The 17,993-nt window shown below is 45.7% G+C and overlaps 1 protein-coding gene across 1 annotated transcript in view; it reads right to left on the bottom strand.

Annotated features, from left to right (window-relative positions):
- Positions 1 to 1,232: 1,232 nt before the first annotated feature.
- SLCO3A1 (solute carrier organic anion transporter family member 3A1) overlaps positions 1,233 to 17,993 on the bottom strand; it is a 148,645-nt gene continuing 131,884 nt past the window's right edge. The window contains exons 8-12 of the mRNA XM_063142660.1: positions 17,171 to 17,369; positions 16,093 to 16,231; positions 8,038 to 8,213; positions 3,090 to 3,154; positions 1,233 to 2,325 (exon numbers count right to left, since the gene is read on the bottom strand). Coding sequence (XP_062998730.1) covers positions 1,946 to 2,325; positions 3,090 to 3,154; positions 8,038 to 8,213; positions 16,093 to 16,231; positions 17,171 to 17,369 — 959 coding nt within the window. The 3' untranslated portion in view covers positions 1,233 to 1,945. The remainder of the gene's footprint in view (positions 2,326 to 3,089; positions 3,155 to 8,037; positions 8,214 to 16,092; positions 16,232 to 17,170; positions 17,370 to 17,993) is intronic.

Genomic DNA, 17,993 nt, shown 5'->3' on the forward strand with positions numbered 1-17,993 from the left:
AACGTTTTGGGACCTGTGCATACTTACCTTTACTAGGTGTATGCCAGCTGTATCTTTATGAAATGTTTAAAAAGATATATCTCTCTCTGGCAATGAGAGAGAGAGAAAGGGTGTCTCTACATTAAGGGAAAAACCCACGTCCTTACCAGGCTTTTCTTCCCTCATGTCTTTCCGCATTCACTATGGGCTCCTTTAGGTGGTAACCAATGGCGATCACATGATTTGTAATTGAAAACTTCCCCTTTGGACAATGCTCTATGGTTGAAGTTCAATGAAACAGCGGCATCTAGTGGCTGCATTATAGCTCAATGCCAACTTTACACAGTGGGATATCCCGCAATATCCCATTTTAATTTTAAATAGTGCATTATCTCCGCTCTTTTTAAAAGCAAGATTACCAGGGGAAATCACGGGAGATGTCCTGGAGGTTGACTGCATCTTGTAAAGGACCCACAAACATCCGTGAGAGGCTAATCGTGAGCGTGCAATAAATCTTTCATGAAGAGAAGCTCAAAGAAAGTGCTTCCTGAGGCAGAGATCAGCTGGCCACCATTACTCCACACCCAAATGACGCTAGAGGAGGCATTTGAGGGGGATAATAATGATGAAGGGCAGCGCACAACCCTAGGGAATTCTCTTTCTTTCTCTCATTGCTGCAGAGGGAGAGAGCTTTTAAAAAGCTTAAGAAAGGGACAGCCAGCATGCAGCTAGTAAAGGTAAGCACCCTGCAAAACGTTTAGATTTAATTTCCTGCCCCGAAAAATGGCCAAAATGGTACCTCCATTTCCCTACCCTTCAATAGGGTACATATATAAGTGGCACATATATTCATGTATTGGTTCGTTTTGCCCTGTACCCCCTTCACCCAACCTGGGAAAAAAGAGAGAAAAATGATTGAAAAATTGCTCTGGTCAACGGTGTGCAACTGCATTCCTGCCGCCATGGCCAACTTTTCCCTGGTTTAAACTCTATGATACTAGAAACCTGCTTTTTTCACAGCTCACACCAGGATAGGAGAAAAAAGTACATTTGTTAGGAAGGCAGTGATGGCTCAATCACACGTCCACCTCTTGGAACTGTGACATCCGTCTTCACCTTTAGACCATCTTCATCCCTATGTAATTTTAAAAGCTTGCGGAGTATTTGGCAAGGGTCATCCAAAATGCCCCCCTCCATCCCCCCAAAAACCTTTTCTAGCATAGCCAGGCCACCCTATCCCACCCTATCCCCATGCCAAAATAGAATCAGACTCTGAAATATGTTAACTAAATGATGCTGGTGCTTTAAGAGCGGTGACATGACACACGTAGTCCTGGGCCATTTCAGCTGCTGGTGATGATGACGTTGAATCAGCTGAGAATTTCCAACATGGCTCCCTCTTTGATGTCGGAGGGAGAGGGAGACAGAGAGAATGCTGGGACTGAATAGCACCCAAGTTTACATCCTTTTATAGCTCGTATTGCAAAGATTACCCCAGTGGTATGTGAGTTTCAAATAGCGCATATTTTGGAAATAGCTGTGGCTTGCTTCTTCTCTCTGCTTCGGGGTTTGTTTGTTTGTTTCAAAGACAGACATCTTCTCAGCTCTCAGTGAAATACCGGATCCCAAAGTGTCGGCAGCTTTGCCCATCCATTTCACCACCGGCTGACGTGCCTGGTACATTGACGTTTTGCATCTCCACGTCTCATGCCAGATTTTAAAAACGATCCTGTTGTCCTGAATCTTGCCTGCGTCTGCTTTTGAGAAAAGGATATAGGTCCACCTCTGTCCCTAACTATATATGAGAGCATTTTGGAACATTCGTATAGTTTTTGAGATGGCCGCCATTTTGCTTATATTTCCCAAAATGTCTTTGTATATTATATTACATTTTTCTTTTCATCTCTCTCTTTCTCTCGTTGACTTTAAAAAGGACCTTTGGGTTAACAATCCACCCTTATAGTCACTATAAAACAGACTCCATGTTTTCGCACCACTCATGGTCTTCAAGGTTGTAGATAAATTTTGTCCTATGAGATGGGTTCTGGCCAATGGGGTCCCGTCCCAGATTGTCCAGGGTCAACGTGGAGGCAAAGAACTCACTAGTGCTGAGTCCACCTTCATGGTTCTTGATGTATTTCTTATAGTTCTTCCTCAAGCACTGCCAAGTGGTGGTGTACAGGATGAATGCGAGTGATTTCAGGGTAATAGCGATGCTCACGTAAAGATACCTGTAGACGACATTGTCGTACAGCACACACGCTCCTTGTTCGCCACAGAATGTGCTCCAGAACAGGCATGTGGAATCGATTCCTGCTCCAAAGATCAGGGGAGGTGGGATAAAACCTGTGCAGGTAGAAAAAAATTTTTTAGACCAACTTGGACATCTTGTGAGCCCTTTAAGGACTTAATGAAGCCTGATTTATTGATTTATTTTATTTATTTATTACATTTCTATACTGCCCAATAGCCGGAGCTCTCTGGGCGGTTCACAAAAATTAAAATAATTCAAAGTATAAAACAACAGTATAAAACCATAATATAAAATACAATATAAAAGCTCAACCAGATAAAAACAGCAGCAATGCAAAATTACAAATTTAAAACACCCCATACTGCCTCTGATATTGGAGGTGGCACACAGCCATCATGACCTGTATCTGCTGATGAAGTCTTACAACATTTATTTATTTGTTGCATTTATATCCCACCTTTTTTCTTCCTGAAGGAACCCAAGGCAGCGTCCATAATCCTCCTCCTCTCCATTTTTATCTGCACAACAACAACCCTGTGAGGTAGGTTGGGCTGAGAATCTGTGACTGGCCCAAAGTCACCCAGTGAGTTTCCATGGCCGAATGGGGACTAGAACCCAGATCTTCCGACTCCCAGTCCAACACTTTAGCCACTACACCACAATGGCTCTCACCACATTTGATGCTGTCACATTGCTGACATGGTGGTTTATTAATTAATTAATTTCATTTCTATACCGCCCAATAGCCGAAGCTCTCTGGGCGGTAGTAACTGATCATGCCACATATACTTAAGTGAAAATGGCCTAAGCCGTTTTAATAGGTTAGAATGAAAAGAGCCACTTTGGATTCACTTACCTAACAATCGAAGGAGAAGGAAGAGGACCCCCAAAGCGTACGATTTCAGCTCAGGGCTCACTGTTCTGTTCAGAAGAGATATTCAAGCAAAATAATATTAATAAAAAAAATTAAATGAAAAGAAGCGATTCCTATCTCCGCACTGCTTTAATTAACAGGCCCCCTTCTAGCCCTGAGAGCTGAGCTTTGCTGTCAGCCGGGATGACACGGTCGTAGCTTCAAAAATCAAGATAATCCATGGGCTCTGTTCCCTCCCACTCCCGTTCCACCTCGAATCTGGAGAAGCGTCACAGCTGCAGCTGCCTGATAAGTTAAGGAATCGTTAATGGTGAATTTTGTAAAAAGAACATCGCAACACCCCCTGCGAAACATGACCACAAATCGTACGCCACAAATTAAGGCTAGGGATGGATGAGGAATACGTTTCAGATCATTTCTGATCAGGATTTCTCCAGTTCGCACTTCTGGGACCGAACATGGATTTGGATGCAATCCGCGGTCAATGTCCGTACATTTTCAAGCCTGCAATGCGATTTGCGGACCAAAACAACTGCTTTTCACTGCATGCATGCGTTTGAAAAAGGCGCACAAATATCTTTTAATCAATAGAAGAAGGTGTACATTGCAAAGATGTGCACAATTGATGTGTACATTTGGAAAAAAAATACATGCATGGATTTCTGTGCAAAAAGAAATAAGAAAAACCAAACCAAACCAAGCATGCAATCCGATACAGACTTGCGTCGGAATGAACTTCTGGATGGAATTTGGAGAACTTTGGTGAACTCAAGGTTTGGCTGATTTGCACAACCTATGGCTGCAAGAGCTGGACCATAAGGAAAGCTGAGCGAAGGAAGAGAGATGCTTTTGAACTGTGGTGTTGGAGGAAAATTCTGAGAGTGCCTTGGACTGCAAGAAGATCAAACCAGTCCATACTCCAGGAAATAAAGCCAGACTGCTCACTTGAGGGAATGGCATTAAAGGCAAAACTGAAGTACTTTGGCCACCTAATGAGAAGACAGGATACCCTGGAGAAGAGGCTGATGCTAGGGAAAGTGGAAGGCAAAAGGAAGAGGGTCCGACCAAGGGCAAGATGGATGGATGATATTCTGGAGGGGACAGACTTGACCTTGGGGGAGCTAGGGGTGGCAACGGCCGACAGAAAGCTCTGGCGTGGGCTGGTCCATGAAGTCACGAAGAGTCGGAAACGACTGAACGAATAAACAACAAACTTAAGGAATGGGGCGGGGAGCTTCTGGGGTCCCCATCTGGCCCTCCAAAGTTCCCCAGTTAAAGCTGCAGGAGCCCTGCCCTCTTTTGTATCTCTCCTGAATCTCTCACCAATCAGCTTCCTGTGATGAGCCCATTGAGTTCTAGTATTATGGGAGAGGAAGAAAAATGTCTCCATATCTACATAGGTTTGCTCTCTAAATATTGTTCCTTCCTTCATTACATTTTTATCTCCTAATAGCCAAGGCTCTCAGGGCAGTTTACAACACGATGGGACCTAACATAAACCATTTATAAACATAAACCTATAAATACCTGGGGATTTGGTTCCAGGAAACCCTAAGCTGGGTACCCATATAAGCATGTAAAGACCAAGGCCGAGCAGGCAGCTGGTGGCTTGCTCGGTTTCACTACACAAAGGGTGGAAAATTTCTACCAGCAACCATCCGGGTTTTTCGAGCAAAAACGGTGTCCCAGACTCTGTTTGGGTCACCAATCTCGCTACCTTATTACAAAGGATCTTTTGAAAGTATCCAACACCTCTTTCTAAGGTGAATATTTGGGGGCCCAAGATGTATTTCTGGTGCTAATTTAAATTTGGAAGCAGGACAATTCGCTTAATTGTCTAGTGTGGACCTACACTATATACTTTTGCCTTCGTTGCCACTTAGCCACTACTTCCAACTCTCTACTCTCACTGATCCCGCCGGACACTGGTAAATCCCACTGGGCAAAAATGATTGAAGAAAAAATCTGCACTATCGGGCTCTCGCCTCCTCATCTGCTACTAATGGACCTAGCAAAGGCTAAATCGATTGTTAAACAGCGATTAGCGGATATTGACCGGCAGGAACTACAGGGGGCTGCCTGTGGCCCATGCTCCTCATACTCATTAGGCCTAAGTAGACACACTGATAAAGATGGTCCTCCATATTTATGCTGGTTGACTATTCCCAAGTATAGGAGGGCATTCACCTTGGCTAGATTTAATGCCCTTCCTTCCAGGTTGATGGAAGGCAGATATAAAAAAATCCCTTTATGCAAAAGATGCTGCCCTTGTAACGAAAGTGAAGTAGAAACCATTACCCACGTCCTGTTTTTTTTTGTAGCTTCTATGATGATATCATAAAAGAGCTGATACGCCCTCTTATACAGGCTTTGCCTGGCCGCTCCCCAGAGACCCTGATGAGCATCCTCCAGGGCCAAAATAAACCAATCACTATACAGGTTGCCAAGTTTCTGAATCTGGCCATTCTCATCAGACCACATATGATTGCTTGAATTTTCCTCCTATGTTCTGTTCAAGATCTAATGTTAACACATGTCCCATCCTTGCTCTGATCTTACTCCCTTTTACCCTTGATTTGCATGTATTAAAATGTATTACTAATGATATGTTTTATATGCTTATGTTATCTTATTGACCTTTTGCTTGGAATAACTGTACCTTTCTTTTTCGGGTCTATTGACTGTAAATAAAGGATTGATTGACAAACCATTAAAAATGTAAAGCAGTTTGAACATTCAAAACCATTAGATTGTAAGCCTATGCGGCAGGGTCTTGCTATTTACTGTTTTACTCTGTACAGCACCATGTACACTGATGGTGCTATATAAATAAATAATAATAATAATAATAATAATAATAATAATTAACGCCAAAACTACCAGGACCCAATAAAAAACTAACTTTATAAAGCCTCATCGTATGCCATCAAATACCTGGGGAGTAAGTAGAGGAAAGTCTTAACTTGATGCCCAAAAGGTGACAATGTTAGCACCAGTTGGGGAGGTGGGGTTTAAAAAAAAAGAAAGAAAGAAAAGCTAAACTTTAATTTATTAGGACATCACAAGGAAGGCAGAGAGAGTGAATTCACAGGGAGAGGATTCCCAGAGGGGTAGCTGTAGCACCTTAAAGACTAACCCATTTATTCCAGCATAAATTTTCATGAACTAGCGTCCACTTCAAAGGCCTTAGTTCGGAAGTGCTCTAGGACTTGGCGGCCAGGCTTGGATAAAGAGCTTTTGGTACACAGGTGTGTTGCTCATAAAAGGGAAGTTTGTGTTTGAACCGGCTTCAAATTGGGGGAGATGCAAGCTAGGCATCCTCACAGCACCCGGCTCTGAAGCTGGGCTAGGAGCACCTTCAGAGCAAGCACTAATTAGCGACTCGCGGGCATCTTCCGTGCCACGGGAAGCGGCGCGTTCCTTCTCGAGGCACAGCTGGCATGAGAGCAGGGGTGAGAATCGTATGGCACTCTGTGCTCATAATTAAACTGAAAGTAGCAGCAGAAATTAGCCTATTTGGGATTTTTTTTAAAAAAACACACATACACCTAAATTCATCAGCCAGCACTAAGGTGACCATATGAAAAGGAGGACAGGGCTCCTGTATCTTTAACAGTTGCATAGTAAAGGGAATTTCTGCAGGTGTCATTTGTATATATGGGGAACCTGGTGAAATTCCCTCTTCATCACCACGGTTAAAGATTCAGGAGCTATACTAGAGTGACCAGATTTAAAAGAGGACAGGGCTTTAATTGTGATGAAGAGGAAATTTCACCAGGTTCTCCATATATACGAATGACACCTGCTGAAATTCCCTTTTCAATACAACTGTTAAAGATACAGGAGCCCTGTCCGCCTTTTCATAGGGTCACCCTATGGGGGTAGGATCTACACTACTGCTTTCAAACAGTTTATAACAGTTTTGACAACTGTTTGGGCCCATGACACATTCCATATGCAGTTTTCAAAGTGTTTTATCTTGCTTGGTGTAGATCTGGTGTTGGCAGGCCCAAAACAAACGAACAGAACCACATAAAACAAACACACACACACACACATACACACCACTAATTCACACACACAACATCATCATCATCATCATCATCATCATCATTATATTATTATTATTATTATTATTATTATTATTCCTATGCACTGCAAAAAGCAGCCTGAAAGCAACTTAACACACACAATATGGTATTCAATGATTAATATAACAGGAAGGGGGGAATCCAAAATTAATATAAACTACCATCAGCACAAATAAAAATGAACACTGTAAAAACATAATCTGAAAACAATACAATGCGAAAAGTGTTTATCCACAACACACAGCCGCCACCCCATCAGCCTAGAATGAACACCGCAAAAGCAGCGCACAACAAGTGGGCCAGAAATAATGTCCAACTGCCCGGGAAAATAAGCACAAGTGTCACATCCACACCAAATTCTCTCTATCGCTATTTCGTACATGCAAACGGTTTGCTTTTTTGGCTGCACAGGGAGAAGGGCTCCCACTTTCTCTGCACACAGGGAGAAGGGCTCCCACTTTCTCTGCACACAGGGAGAAGGGCTCCCACTTTCTCTGCACACAGGGAGAAGGGCTCCCACTTTCTCTGCACACAGGGAGAAGGGCTCCCACTTTCTCTGCCCACAGGGAGAAGGGCTCCCACTTTCTCTGCACACAGGGAGAAGGGCTCCCACTTTCTCTGCACACAGGGAGAAGGGCTCCCACTTTCTCTGCACATTGGGTTCTAGTATCATGAGAGAGGGAGGGAAAAGTCTCCCCGTCCACATGCTCCTCGCCCTGCATGATCTGATACGCCTCCATCACATCTCCCCTTACTGCTTCCCCCCCCCCCCACGTTCTTCCCCCGCCACCAAAACTGGTCCCCACCCTCCCCCGCCAACGCCAGGAGAGCCGCCTCACCTGATCAGAATGATGACGGACGGCGTCTGAGCCATGGCTCCGATCATGCTGCAGACACACATCACGCAGAGGAATGTCAGGAAGGCTTCTTGGCATCCTGGGCTGGGGCATTTCCCAGGAACGACCGTGGCATTCTCGGCTGGGACCAAACTCAGGCATGCGCAGCCAGTGAGATTCTGGAAGAGAAGGCATTGCGGGCTGGTTGAGGACGCTCACACACCCCAAATTAGGAGGGCCTAATTTCGCATCGCCAAAAAATAAAAAATGGCGTCCGATTTGCATGACATTTGCACACGTTAATTCAGTGGTTCCCAATTAGCTAAGTACTGCGGACCCTTGTTTTTCAAATGCCAAGCCATGGACCCCCCCACTTTTGAAAAAAATGTTATCTCTATGGTAGTTACCTGTGCGAAGCAATTTTTTGGAGAAAATAAGGGGTAGCCCCTAATAAGCAAAGAATTTTAGGTATACTAAAAAACAGACCATAAAATTTGTGATATTACCACGCAAAAAAGACAATGATTTAGTTAGGAATATAAAGATGAATTTAATTTGACTAATGTCTAGTTTACAATTGAACAAATTATGACTTGTCTAGCAGCTAATAAACCTAAATGTGATAGGAGAAATCGTGCCTCTTTTTGTCCCGAACAAACCCTTCCACATCTGGTTCAATATTTATTTATTTATTTATTTATTATTTTATTTTATTTCCTTTATATATTTCCTATTTTTAATCCCAGATCTGGATCAACATCGAGCCGATTTCTATGCTTGTAATTCATATAACAAAATGTCAAAAATGTTGTTCACAAAGATATGTGCAACAAAAGGGAACTAGATATTTCAAAGCTTTTTCACCTAACTTCTTATAATCAGGAAAAACCTTCACCCAGAATTGGTCCAGTCTATATTCTTTGAAAAATGATTTCAATGAACCATCACAAGTCACGTCAACAAGTGCATCTTGCTCTTCTGCAGATAGAGTTGTTAGCTGTACATCACCACATTAAAAAGGATTCCTTCTCCATGAGTTTTCAGGATTAGGCGCAGGGAAGTAATCTCTGAAGCTAGTCGCTAAATCACGCAGGTGCTCAGTGATGTTATATTTTACTTCTGGTAGGAATTTGTCGTCAGTGGACTCCAGAAACGAATAGTGAATATGTGAATGGTGCCACGGACCGCCTTGGTGGGTTACGCGGACCCCCAATTAGGAACCACTGTGTTAATTCATATATATGAACACACTTTTAGAAATCAGGACTATGATTTAAACAGAAATACAACACATCGCACCATGGTGGGACAGACAGTGACCAGGTGAGTGGTGTGCCTTGATCCACCTGCTGTCCAGGTGCTAACTGTGGATGGGGAACTTCAAGGCCCCTGCTGACTCTCCCTCCTTCTGGTTCTTTGACTCCAAGTTGGACTTGGCAGCTCATCAAATAGAGGACACCTTCAAGACGACTATCCCTGCCAACTCTCCAAAGCAGGGGACTGTCCTCTGTAAAATAGGACACTTGGGCCGTATCCAACAGTGTCACTCCACAAACTCTACTAGCAGAGCTCTGTGGAACCTTCCCACTGGTTGCCCATTACACTTGCCCAACTGGTTGTGCAGGTAGAATCTAACTAAAGTTATGTTTGTGCAAGCACGGTCGTGCATGCGGTTGTACTTTATGCTTGTGCAAGCTTTAAAATCATTACACTGGCTGCCAATTAGTTTCCGAGCGAAGTATAATGTGTTGGTCATTACCTTTAAAGCCCTACATGGCTTGGGTCCAGGTGACCTGCGGGATCGCCTTCTCCCGTACAATCTGCCCCGCACACTCAGGTCCTCTGAGAAGGGTTTACTCCAGTCAGCAAAAACTAGATTAACAACTGTTACCCAGAGGTCCTTCTCTGCTGCCGCTCCCAGACTGTGGAATGGCCTGCTAGGAGAGATCCATCAACTCAATGGCCTTTCTGAATATAAAAAAGCAATAAAGACTGATCTCTTCCGGCAGGCCTACCCTGTCGAATTTCTAAGATGTCTTGCTGGCTGCTATTTTAATAATGTATTAGTTTTTATATATTTTAGTCAGTTTTATGTATTTTATAATATTTTGTATTCTGTGTTGTTCCCTGCCTCGATCCAGAGGGAGAGGCAGGTGATAAATAAATATATTATTATTATTATTATTATTATTATTATTATTATTATTATTATTATTATTATTATCCTATTGTGCAACCCATTCTTCAACCCATTGCACAACTATTGTGCGCAACCCTCGTGCCACCCATTGCACGACAGGTTGCAAAAGGCAGCACAAGTATAACGAGCAACCCTTGCACAACCATGCTTGTGCAAATGTAACTTTAGTTGGATTCTTCTCTTGTGCATAGTTTAGAACCTAGTTTCTGCTAGTGCAACGTCATTTGCGCGAACAAAATGACGCAGTTGGATAACACCCCCTGGTGGGGAGATTGTGTTGCAGAACTTAGGCTGTGCATCAACTCCGCCACTGCAACATCTGCCTTTTGCACCAGAAGCCAAAAAAGTCAGTCAAGAGGCAGGAAGAGGGCGAGGGCTTCCTCCTCCTCCTCCGCCATCTGGAAGGAGCGGAGTGGTCAGGATGCAGCCATCCCCATATGACAGGGATATGACAGCTTCAGTTGTCTAAGCTCTGGTAACCTCCAAATTAGATTACTGCAATGCGCTCTACAAGGGGCTGCCTTTGACGACGGTTCGGAAGCTGGAGCTTGTGCAAAACGCAGCGGCCAGATTGATAACCGGAACCAGAAGGTTTGAACATACTGTATAAGACCGATTCTGGCCCGCTTGCATTGGCTGCCTATACATTTCCGAGCCTAATTCAAGGTGCTGGTTTTAACCTATATAGCCTTACATGGCTTGAGACCACAATACCCGACGGAACGCCTCTCCTGACATGAACCTACCCGTACACTGCGCTCAACATCCCAGGTCTTCCTCCGGGTGTCTACTCCAAGGGAATCTCGGAGGATGGCAACAAAGGAGAGGGCCTTTTCAGTGGTGGCCCCCCCAATTATGGAATGATCTCCCTGACGATGCTGCCCTGGCGCCAACATTGTTATCTTTTCAGCGCCAGGTCAAGACTTTTCTCTTCTCTCCCAGGCAGTTAACAACATACGCTGAGTTTTTAACTGACCCCTTGTTTTAAATGGATATTGTCGTTTTTATGCTTTTGACGGTTTTAAATATTTTGTATATTTGTTTTTAATGCTCAGTTTTTAACCTTTGTAAACCACCCAGAGAGCTTCGGCTATGGGGTGGTATATAAATGTAATAAATAAATAAATAAGCAGCATGGCTTTCCCTTCCACTTTGTGCTTTCTCTCTTGGCTCTTCCACGTCTTTGAAATAAGCGCGGGTGCAAGAAAATTACTGTTGGCTCAGCCCCCCCTGTGAATACAAGGATAAAAGGAAGGCTCTGTGTCCCTGCATGAAGCCAAGACGTCTCCAAATTAAAGCTTCTAATTACTTTCTGATTTACCCTCCCCTCCACTTTCCACCCACCTCTTCTAATTATGCTGGAGTGCTTTAAGAAGTTAATCTGCACGGCCCTTCGCAGCCTCCGAACAATGAGGAGGCAAGTCAACTCCTCCTCTTGTAGAATAGTCAGAATGGCAGAGTGATAACAGAACTCCCAGCCCTGGAAGGGCAACAGATGGCGTCGGTTGGGAAGGGGATTTAGGCAGGGGCGGGATGGTGGAGCCGCGCAAGATAAGCTTTAATCGACATGCAATCGGAAAGGAAAGAGAGTGACCCTATTCCCTTTGATCTTCCAGCCAGTGCTGAATGTCAAAAAGGGCTTTTGTGCGCCATTCGCAGAGTCTGACCCCCCACCCCCCCACCCCCACTGCCTCCTTTGGGTTTGCCTTTCTGGAATTTCTGAAGGTTGGCAGGAAAACATCGGCAGAGTTAAGCGAGAGGTTTTGCACAAATCAAACCATCCATTTGCTGGCGTTGCGGGAGGCATTCTTAGAGAGTGGCGGGTTTTGAGAGGTTTTCCATTCAGGGAATCCTTTCCACATTGGCTTGCTTGCTGAGGAATCTCTCGGAGGATCCGGAGACAGGTTCTAGTCTAGGGTGCACACTCCGTTCACGTTGGAGCACGGCCAGGGCTGTTGGCCATCATCGTTGCCCCGTGTGAACGGAGTTTAGAACACAGCCGGCTCTCCCCGGGAGCCGTTAAGTCACAGGAGGAGTCCGACAAAGGATGGGCAACCAGTCACTCAGGGAAGCCAGACTGCAATTTGAAAGCGTTCTATCAAGAAAAAGCTTTCGGTGGTGAACGAAATTCTTGGGAAAAGGGCCGTAGTTAGGTGGGGGAGGGGCCTGCTCTGAATGCACAAGTTTGTCTAATATCCAAAGAATGGCACTCAACGCAGCTAACCATTAACACGGAATTAAAATGAAATCTTAATTAAAACGCAGCATAAAAAACAAATAAATGAAAAAGACAGTTAAAACACCACCACCAGCAGCACAAAATTAGCAGGGGTAGTCTTCCGGGGTATTAGCTATCCCACCCAATTTTGTGTCATCTGCAAATTTGATCAGCATTCCCTGCACCTCCTCGTCCAAATCATTGATAAAAATGTTGAAGAGCACTGGGCCCAGGACTGAGCCCTGCGGTACCCCACTTGTTACCTCTCCCATTTGAGAAGGTACCATCGATAAGCACTCTTTGAGTCCGATTCTGTAGCCAACTGTAGTTCCACCTAACAGTTGTTTCGTCTAGCCCACTTTTAGCTAGTTTGTTCATCACAATATCATCGGGCATTTTGTCGAAAGCTTTGCTGAAGTCTATAAACATTATGTCCACAGCATTCCCACAGTCCACAAGGGAGGTTACCCGATCAAAAAATGAGATCAGATTAGTCTGACAGGATTTGTTCTTGACAAATCCATGCTAGCTTCTAGCAACCACTGCATTGCTTTCAAGGTGCTTGATAGAGACTCTTTTCCATCCATATTCTCTGTTTCTGTTCTGTTCCTTCCTTTCTGATTGTATTGGAATTGCATGTGCTTTGTCCCGTCCACTGTGAAGGTGCACAACAAAGTCCCCTACTATATGAGTGTGTCTTATGAGAAGATTTTTTTGATTAGGGGCCTCCCCCTTGACATCCTCTGCCAAACTCCCCCTGACAAACTCCTGTTTGCCCTTCCTGTTCACTCACTCTGATCGCTCACTCTCTGGGGGCTGGCTTCCTTTTACAGCTTCTAGTCCAACTGGGGCAGCTCCTCTTCTCTGCTTCTGCTCAGCTTGGAGTCAGGAATCAGAATGAGACTCCCAGCTCACTCAGCTGCTGAGAGCAATCAGGCCACACCCCTTCAGGCCCTGCAGCAACTCTCAGGACATGCCCCTTGACTCAGCACTCAGGAACACATGGAAAGCACATGGCCACTTTGAATAGGCAGCCTCCCGGCTTTACTCCAGCCCACTTTCCTCCTTGTCTTGGTCTCTTCTTCTACTACTTGGTCTCTTGAATGCTTCGATCTAGGGTTATCTATGTATTCTCATTTTTCTTGTGTTGCAGGCTGCCTTGGGCATCTTTGGAAGCAGACGTGGCAGGATGGACATTTGAAAATAAGGGTGGAGCTCCGACAAAACCAGGTTGGCTCTGGGAAAAACCTGGCAGAACATGGAGTTTACTTACGTTTTGGAACCCGGACCCAGTTTTATTAGCCAGAGCGGTAAAAAAAACCCCGCCAGCTGTTTGGCCACCCTAAGAGAACGGATACGTTGGGACTCCAAAGGCTTTTGCCATGGCGTTTGGTTACAGAAGGAAGCTATTTTAAGAACTGCACATTGCATTACAAGCAGGGGAGAAAAGAAACATGGGCCACAGCGGGTCTGGAGTAAAAGGCTCTCATCTCTTCTCATGAAAAGGTAGTAACCAATAACTACCTTCCACCCCCAAAGAGAAAGGCCCGCGATTCGCTTTCTGGCTTTTAAACGTCTTTTTAGTCCTTCTGGGAAAGTGGCTGGTTACAAGGTGTGCTTTCTTCTGATTGCATCTGAAGGCTAATAATGTTCTGTCTTTCAAGAAAGTTCCCACATTTTCTTCCCTCCCTGCAGTAACAAGTCTTTTTCTGGGCCTAATGGCAGCAAAATGGCTACAGGGGGAGCCTGCAAGGGTGAGTTTTCTCCCCCCCACCCCACCCCCCGGCCTTCTTTTGTGCCACAATAGCAAAAAAGAAAAAGAAAAAGGGAGTTTCTGTTCAAATGTTCCAAAAAGCGGCAATTTTGCACTTCCCACCGGGTGTGTGTGTGTGTGTGTGTCTTCAGAGGAACCTTAGCCTTTCGTAGACGCCACGACACACGTTCGCCAAAGGCTTTTGAAGATATCGCTGGAGTAAGGAACGGCAAAGGGATACAGTCTGGTGAGATAAAGTAGGAGCTCAAGTGATTGGGATAATTGGATCTGGTGAGCTTGCAAGCTGGGCAGGATGAAAGGCCCCGCTGTGCTCCTTCTTGTGTTCAGCAAGACCCGCACATCCCTAGAAGAACTGAGGAACGTAGAGTTCATTTTCGGGACGTGTTGCAATCAAGACTATTGCTCTCTAAGGATGCCGGAGCAGGAAGCATCCCTTTATTTCTTGCCAGAGGGTTGGAGGAGACTTATTTTAACCAACTTGCCTTCCAACTTCAATAATTGAAAACAGACAGACACACACACACAAACATAAGGTGTTTCCACACTAGACACTTACTGGGGAACAGCTTCCCTTTATTCACCCGTGTTTTATGGGCCGTTCGATCCTATTTCCCCTTTGGTTCGCCCATCTCTTCTGAGATCACGGAAAATCGGAAGTTTTTGCTAAGGGACAGGACGGCAGTGCAATTTTCACAGCCGTGGACATGAAAACCGTGGTCAAGGCATCCGGGAGGAGAAGCCACTGATATCAAGCAGCTGGGTGGAAAATGCCAATGACTCTCTTTCTCTCGCCAGGATCTTGCTTCCCAAAATGAGCCCCGAGGACGACCTTCTCAGGGTTCCAGAATTCCTGTTCATTATGGACGGTCCTGGGGACCCTCTCCGTTTCCATTTGATCGCGTGTGTGTGTGTGTTGGTGTTTCCATTCCTCAGCCCACCCCACCCCCGGTAACAAACGGCTTTGCCGGATGCACGTTTGCTCTGATTCATGACCCGAGTTCAACGGGGCTTGCTGCCATGAAGGTGGGTGCTACGTGGAAGCATACCCCATGGGAGGCTTACTTCCAAGTAAACATGCAGAGCACTGAGCTGTACAAGTGGCTTTGCAAAAACAAAGTTCCTTGCCATAAACTTCTGCTGGGTCCCTGCTCTAACCTGCACTGGTTTTAAACGTTTGAATTAGTTGTATTCAACTATTGTTTTAACTTGGTTCGTGTAGGAGCCCTCTTCTCAGCTGCATTAAGAGGCCCCAGGGATTGAAGAAACTACCCACAGACACACACACATACATCTCAGGTACCAGCTTTGGCTTGTCCACACAAATTAGTCGTCTTTCTATCCAAATATCGGGTGGGTGTGTTTTTTGGGGGTTTTTTTTTGAGAACAAAGAGAAATTATTCTCTTTGTCGAGCTTTAGAGATTTTCTGAATTCATGACCTGTCACCGTCTCCCTCCTGAGAGAACTCGAGAGAGATGAAAGACATATTGGGGGAGGTGAAACACGGGAAGCAAGGATGATGGAAATGGAGCTGGGGGAGGCGTTATTTTGGAGAGAAATTAGCCTCTGGAGGAACAGCAAGCTCCTTTCACCAGCAATCGCTAGCAAACGATTACAAGGACACCTTCCCACCACCTGGACATACACCTTGCACTGGAGGCTAGTGGCTGCAAGGTCAGTGGGGTGGTGAATCTGCTCCGGGTTTCAGTCAGAACCAGAAAGAACCCTAAAGGAGTCCCTTTAGAGTTTTGCCTGGTTCTGGCTGAAACCCGGAGTGGATTCTCTGCCCCACTGACCTCGGAGCCATCAGCCTCCATTGGAACTGTGTCAACTGATAAAGGGGGTCTCCGTAAATGAAGGTGGCCTACCGTGCTAGTGCATCCAGCAAAGCAGGCAGATAAGTAGGTGATTCCATCTGCCCCACAGACAGGAGTGAAGGAATCCGTCTGGCATTTACAGTTGTTATTGCAGGCAGAATATGGGGCCAAGCTGGAGGATAATCCTGATCTGAAAGGGAGAGAGAAAGGGGAGAGGTTTGGGGTAGGGGAATCCGCAGTCAGTAAGCAAGGAAGAAGACCCAGCAACCTTTCTCCCCGCCCAGAAAACCTTTGCTTTCAAAAATCTCCAAACTCCTTATAGGTACTGATCGCACAGAGGATGCAGAAGGAATGGAATTCCCTCTTCATCACAACAGTTAAAGCTGCAGGAGCCCTGCCTAGCGTGACCAGATACAAAAGAGGGCAGGGCTGCTGGTTCTTTAACTGTTGTATAGAAAAGGGAGTTTCAGCAGGCGTTATTTGTATGCATGCAGCACCTGGTGAATGTCCCTCCATCACAACAGTTAAAGCTGCAGGAACACGGCTCTCTAGGGCAGGGCTCCTGCAGCTTTAACTGTTGTGATGGAGCGGGAATTTCACCAGGGGCTGCATGAATAGAGTGACCGTATGGAAAGGAGGACAGGGCTCCTGTACCTTTTAACAGTTGCATAGAAAAGGGAATTTCAGCCGGTGTCCTTTGTATGCATGCAGCACCTGGTGAAATATCCTCTTCATCACCACAGTGAAAGCTGCAGGAGCTATACTAGAGCGACCAGATACAAAAGAGGGCAGGCCTTCTGCAGCTTTAATGGTTGTGATGAAGAGGGGATTTCACCAGGGGCTGCATGCAAACAAAGGACACCTGCTGAAATTCCCTTTTCTATACACCTGTTAAAGATCCAGTAGCTCTATCCTCCTTTCCATATGGTCACCCTACTTTACTGATTCCCCCACACACACACACCTCAGTATCCCCCCCACAGTTCAGATACTTTGGGAGCACTTATAATTCACACTGGCTAAATGGAATCCCAATCTATTCAGTGTCTGGGGTGGGGGGAATCCCCCAAAGTTTCACATTCAAAATGTGCCAGAAAGCCCATGAATTAATTCTATCTCTTCTACTCACATGTTTCCATAGGGAACAGTAACCCCGGCCACGGGTCCCGTGTCACAGCCCAGGAAGAGGAAAGAGACATAGCAAGCCGTGGACACCAGGTTGACCATCATGGCCATCCGAATGGCTCCTAGCGCAGAGAGGCTCAGCTTCTTGACTAAGAGGCCACCCAGGAAGATGCCCAGACATGCGCAGGGAATAGCCGTCATTCCTGCAAAAAGAACAGAAGGTTGCAAAGGACTCGGGCTGAGGAGACCCAGAGCAGATCCACACATAGGCTTTGGGACGCCCTGAAGGCGCTTTGGGGCATCCCGAAATCGATGATGTGTACCCTACCTTAAGCGTTCCAAAAAGAGGCGGAGGAGGAGGAGGAGGCGGCCCCTCGCGGGGACGGGATGAAGAGTTGCCGCGCCCGGCGCCTTTGCTGGGGAATCAGCTGCCGCTCACCTACCCGCCGGCCTCCTTTTGCCGGTGAAAGAGCCACCCAGGCCCACCCGGGTCGGAGAGCTTGGCGGAAGAAGCCGCTGAGCTCTATGACCCGGGCGGAAGACGGCGGCGGCTTCTTCCGCCAAGCTCTAGGAAATCCCTAGGTGAAATCCCTAGAAAGAAATCCCTAGGTGAAGCACACACACCCCTCAGAGACACCCTGTTCCTCACTTGGAAGTATATATACCCCCCTCCCCTCCCCACTATATTTGGCACCTGGTTCTGGCTGGTGGACTTCTGAGTTCGAATTTTTAAACCCCCCCGAAGTTGATCCAACAAACATGAACTCTGCCCAAAGTGGTTTCCGTAACAAAAGAAAATGCCATCAAATAGCAAACATGAAAACAAA

Source organism: Elgaria multicarinata, chromosome 16, assembly GCF_023053635.1.
Source record: "Elgaria multicarinata webbii isolate HBS135686 ecotype San Diego chromosome 16, rElgMul1.1.pri, whole genome shotgun sequence".
Taxonomy (NCBI): Eukaryota; Metazoa; Chordata; class Lepidosauria; order Squamata; family Anguidae; genus Elgaria; species Elgaria multicarinata.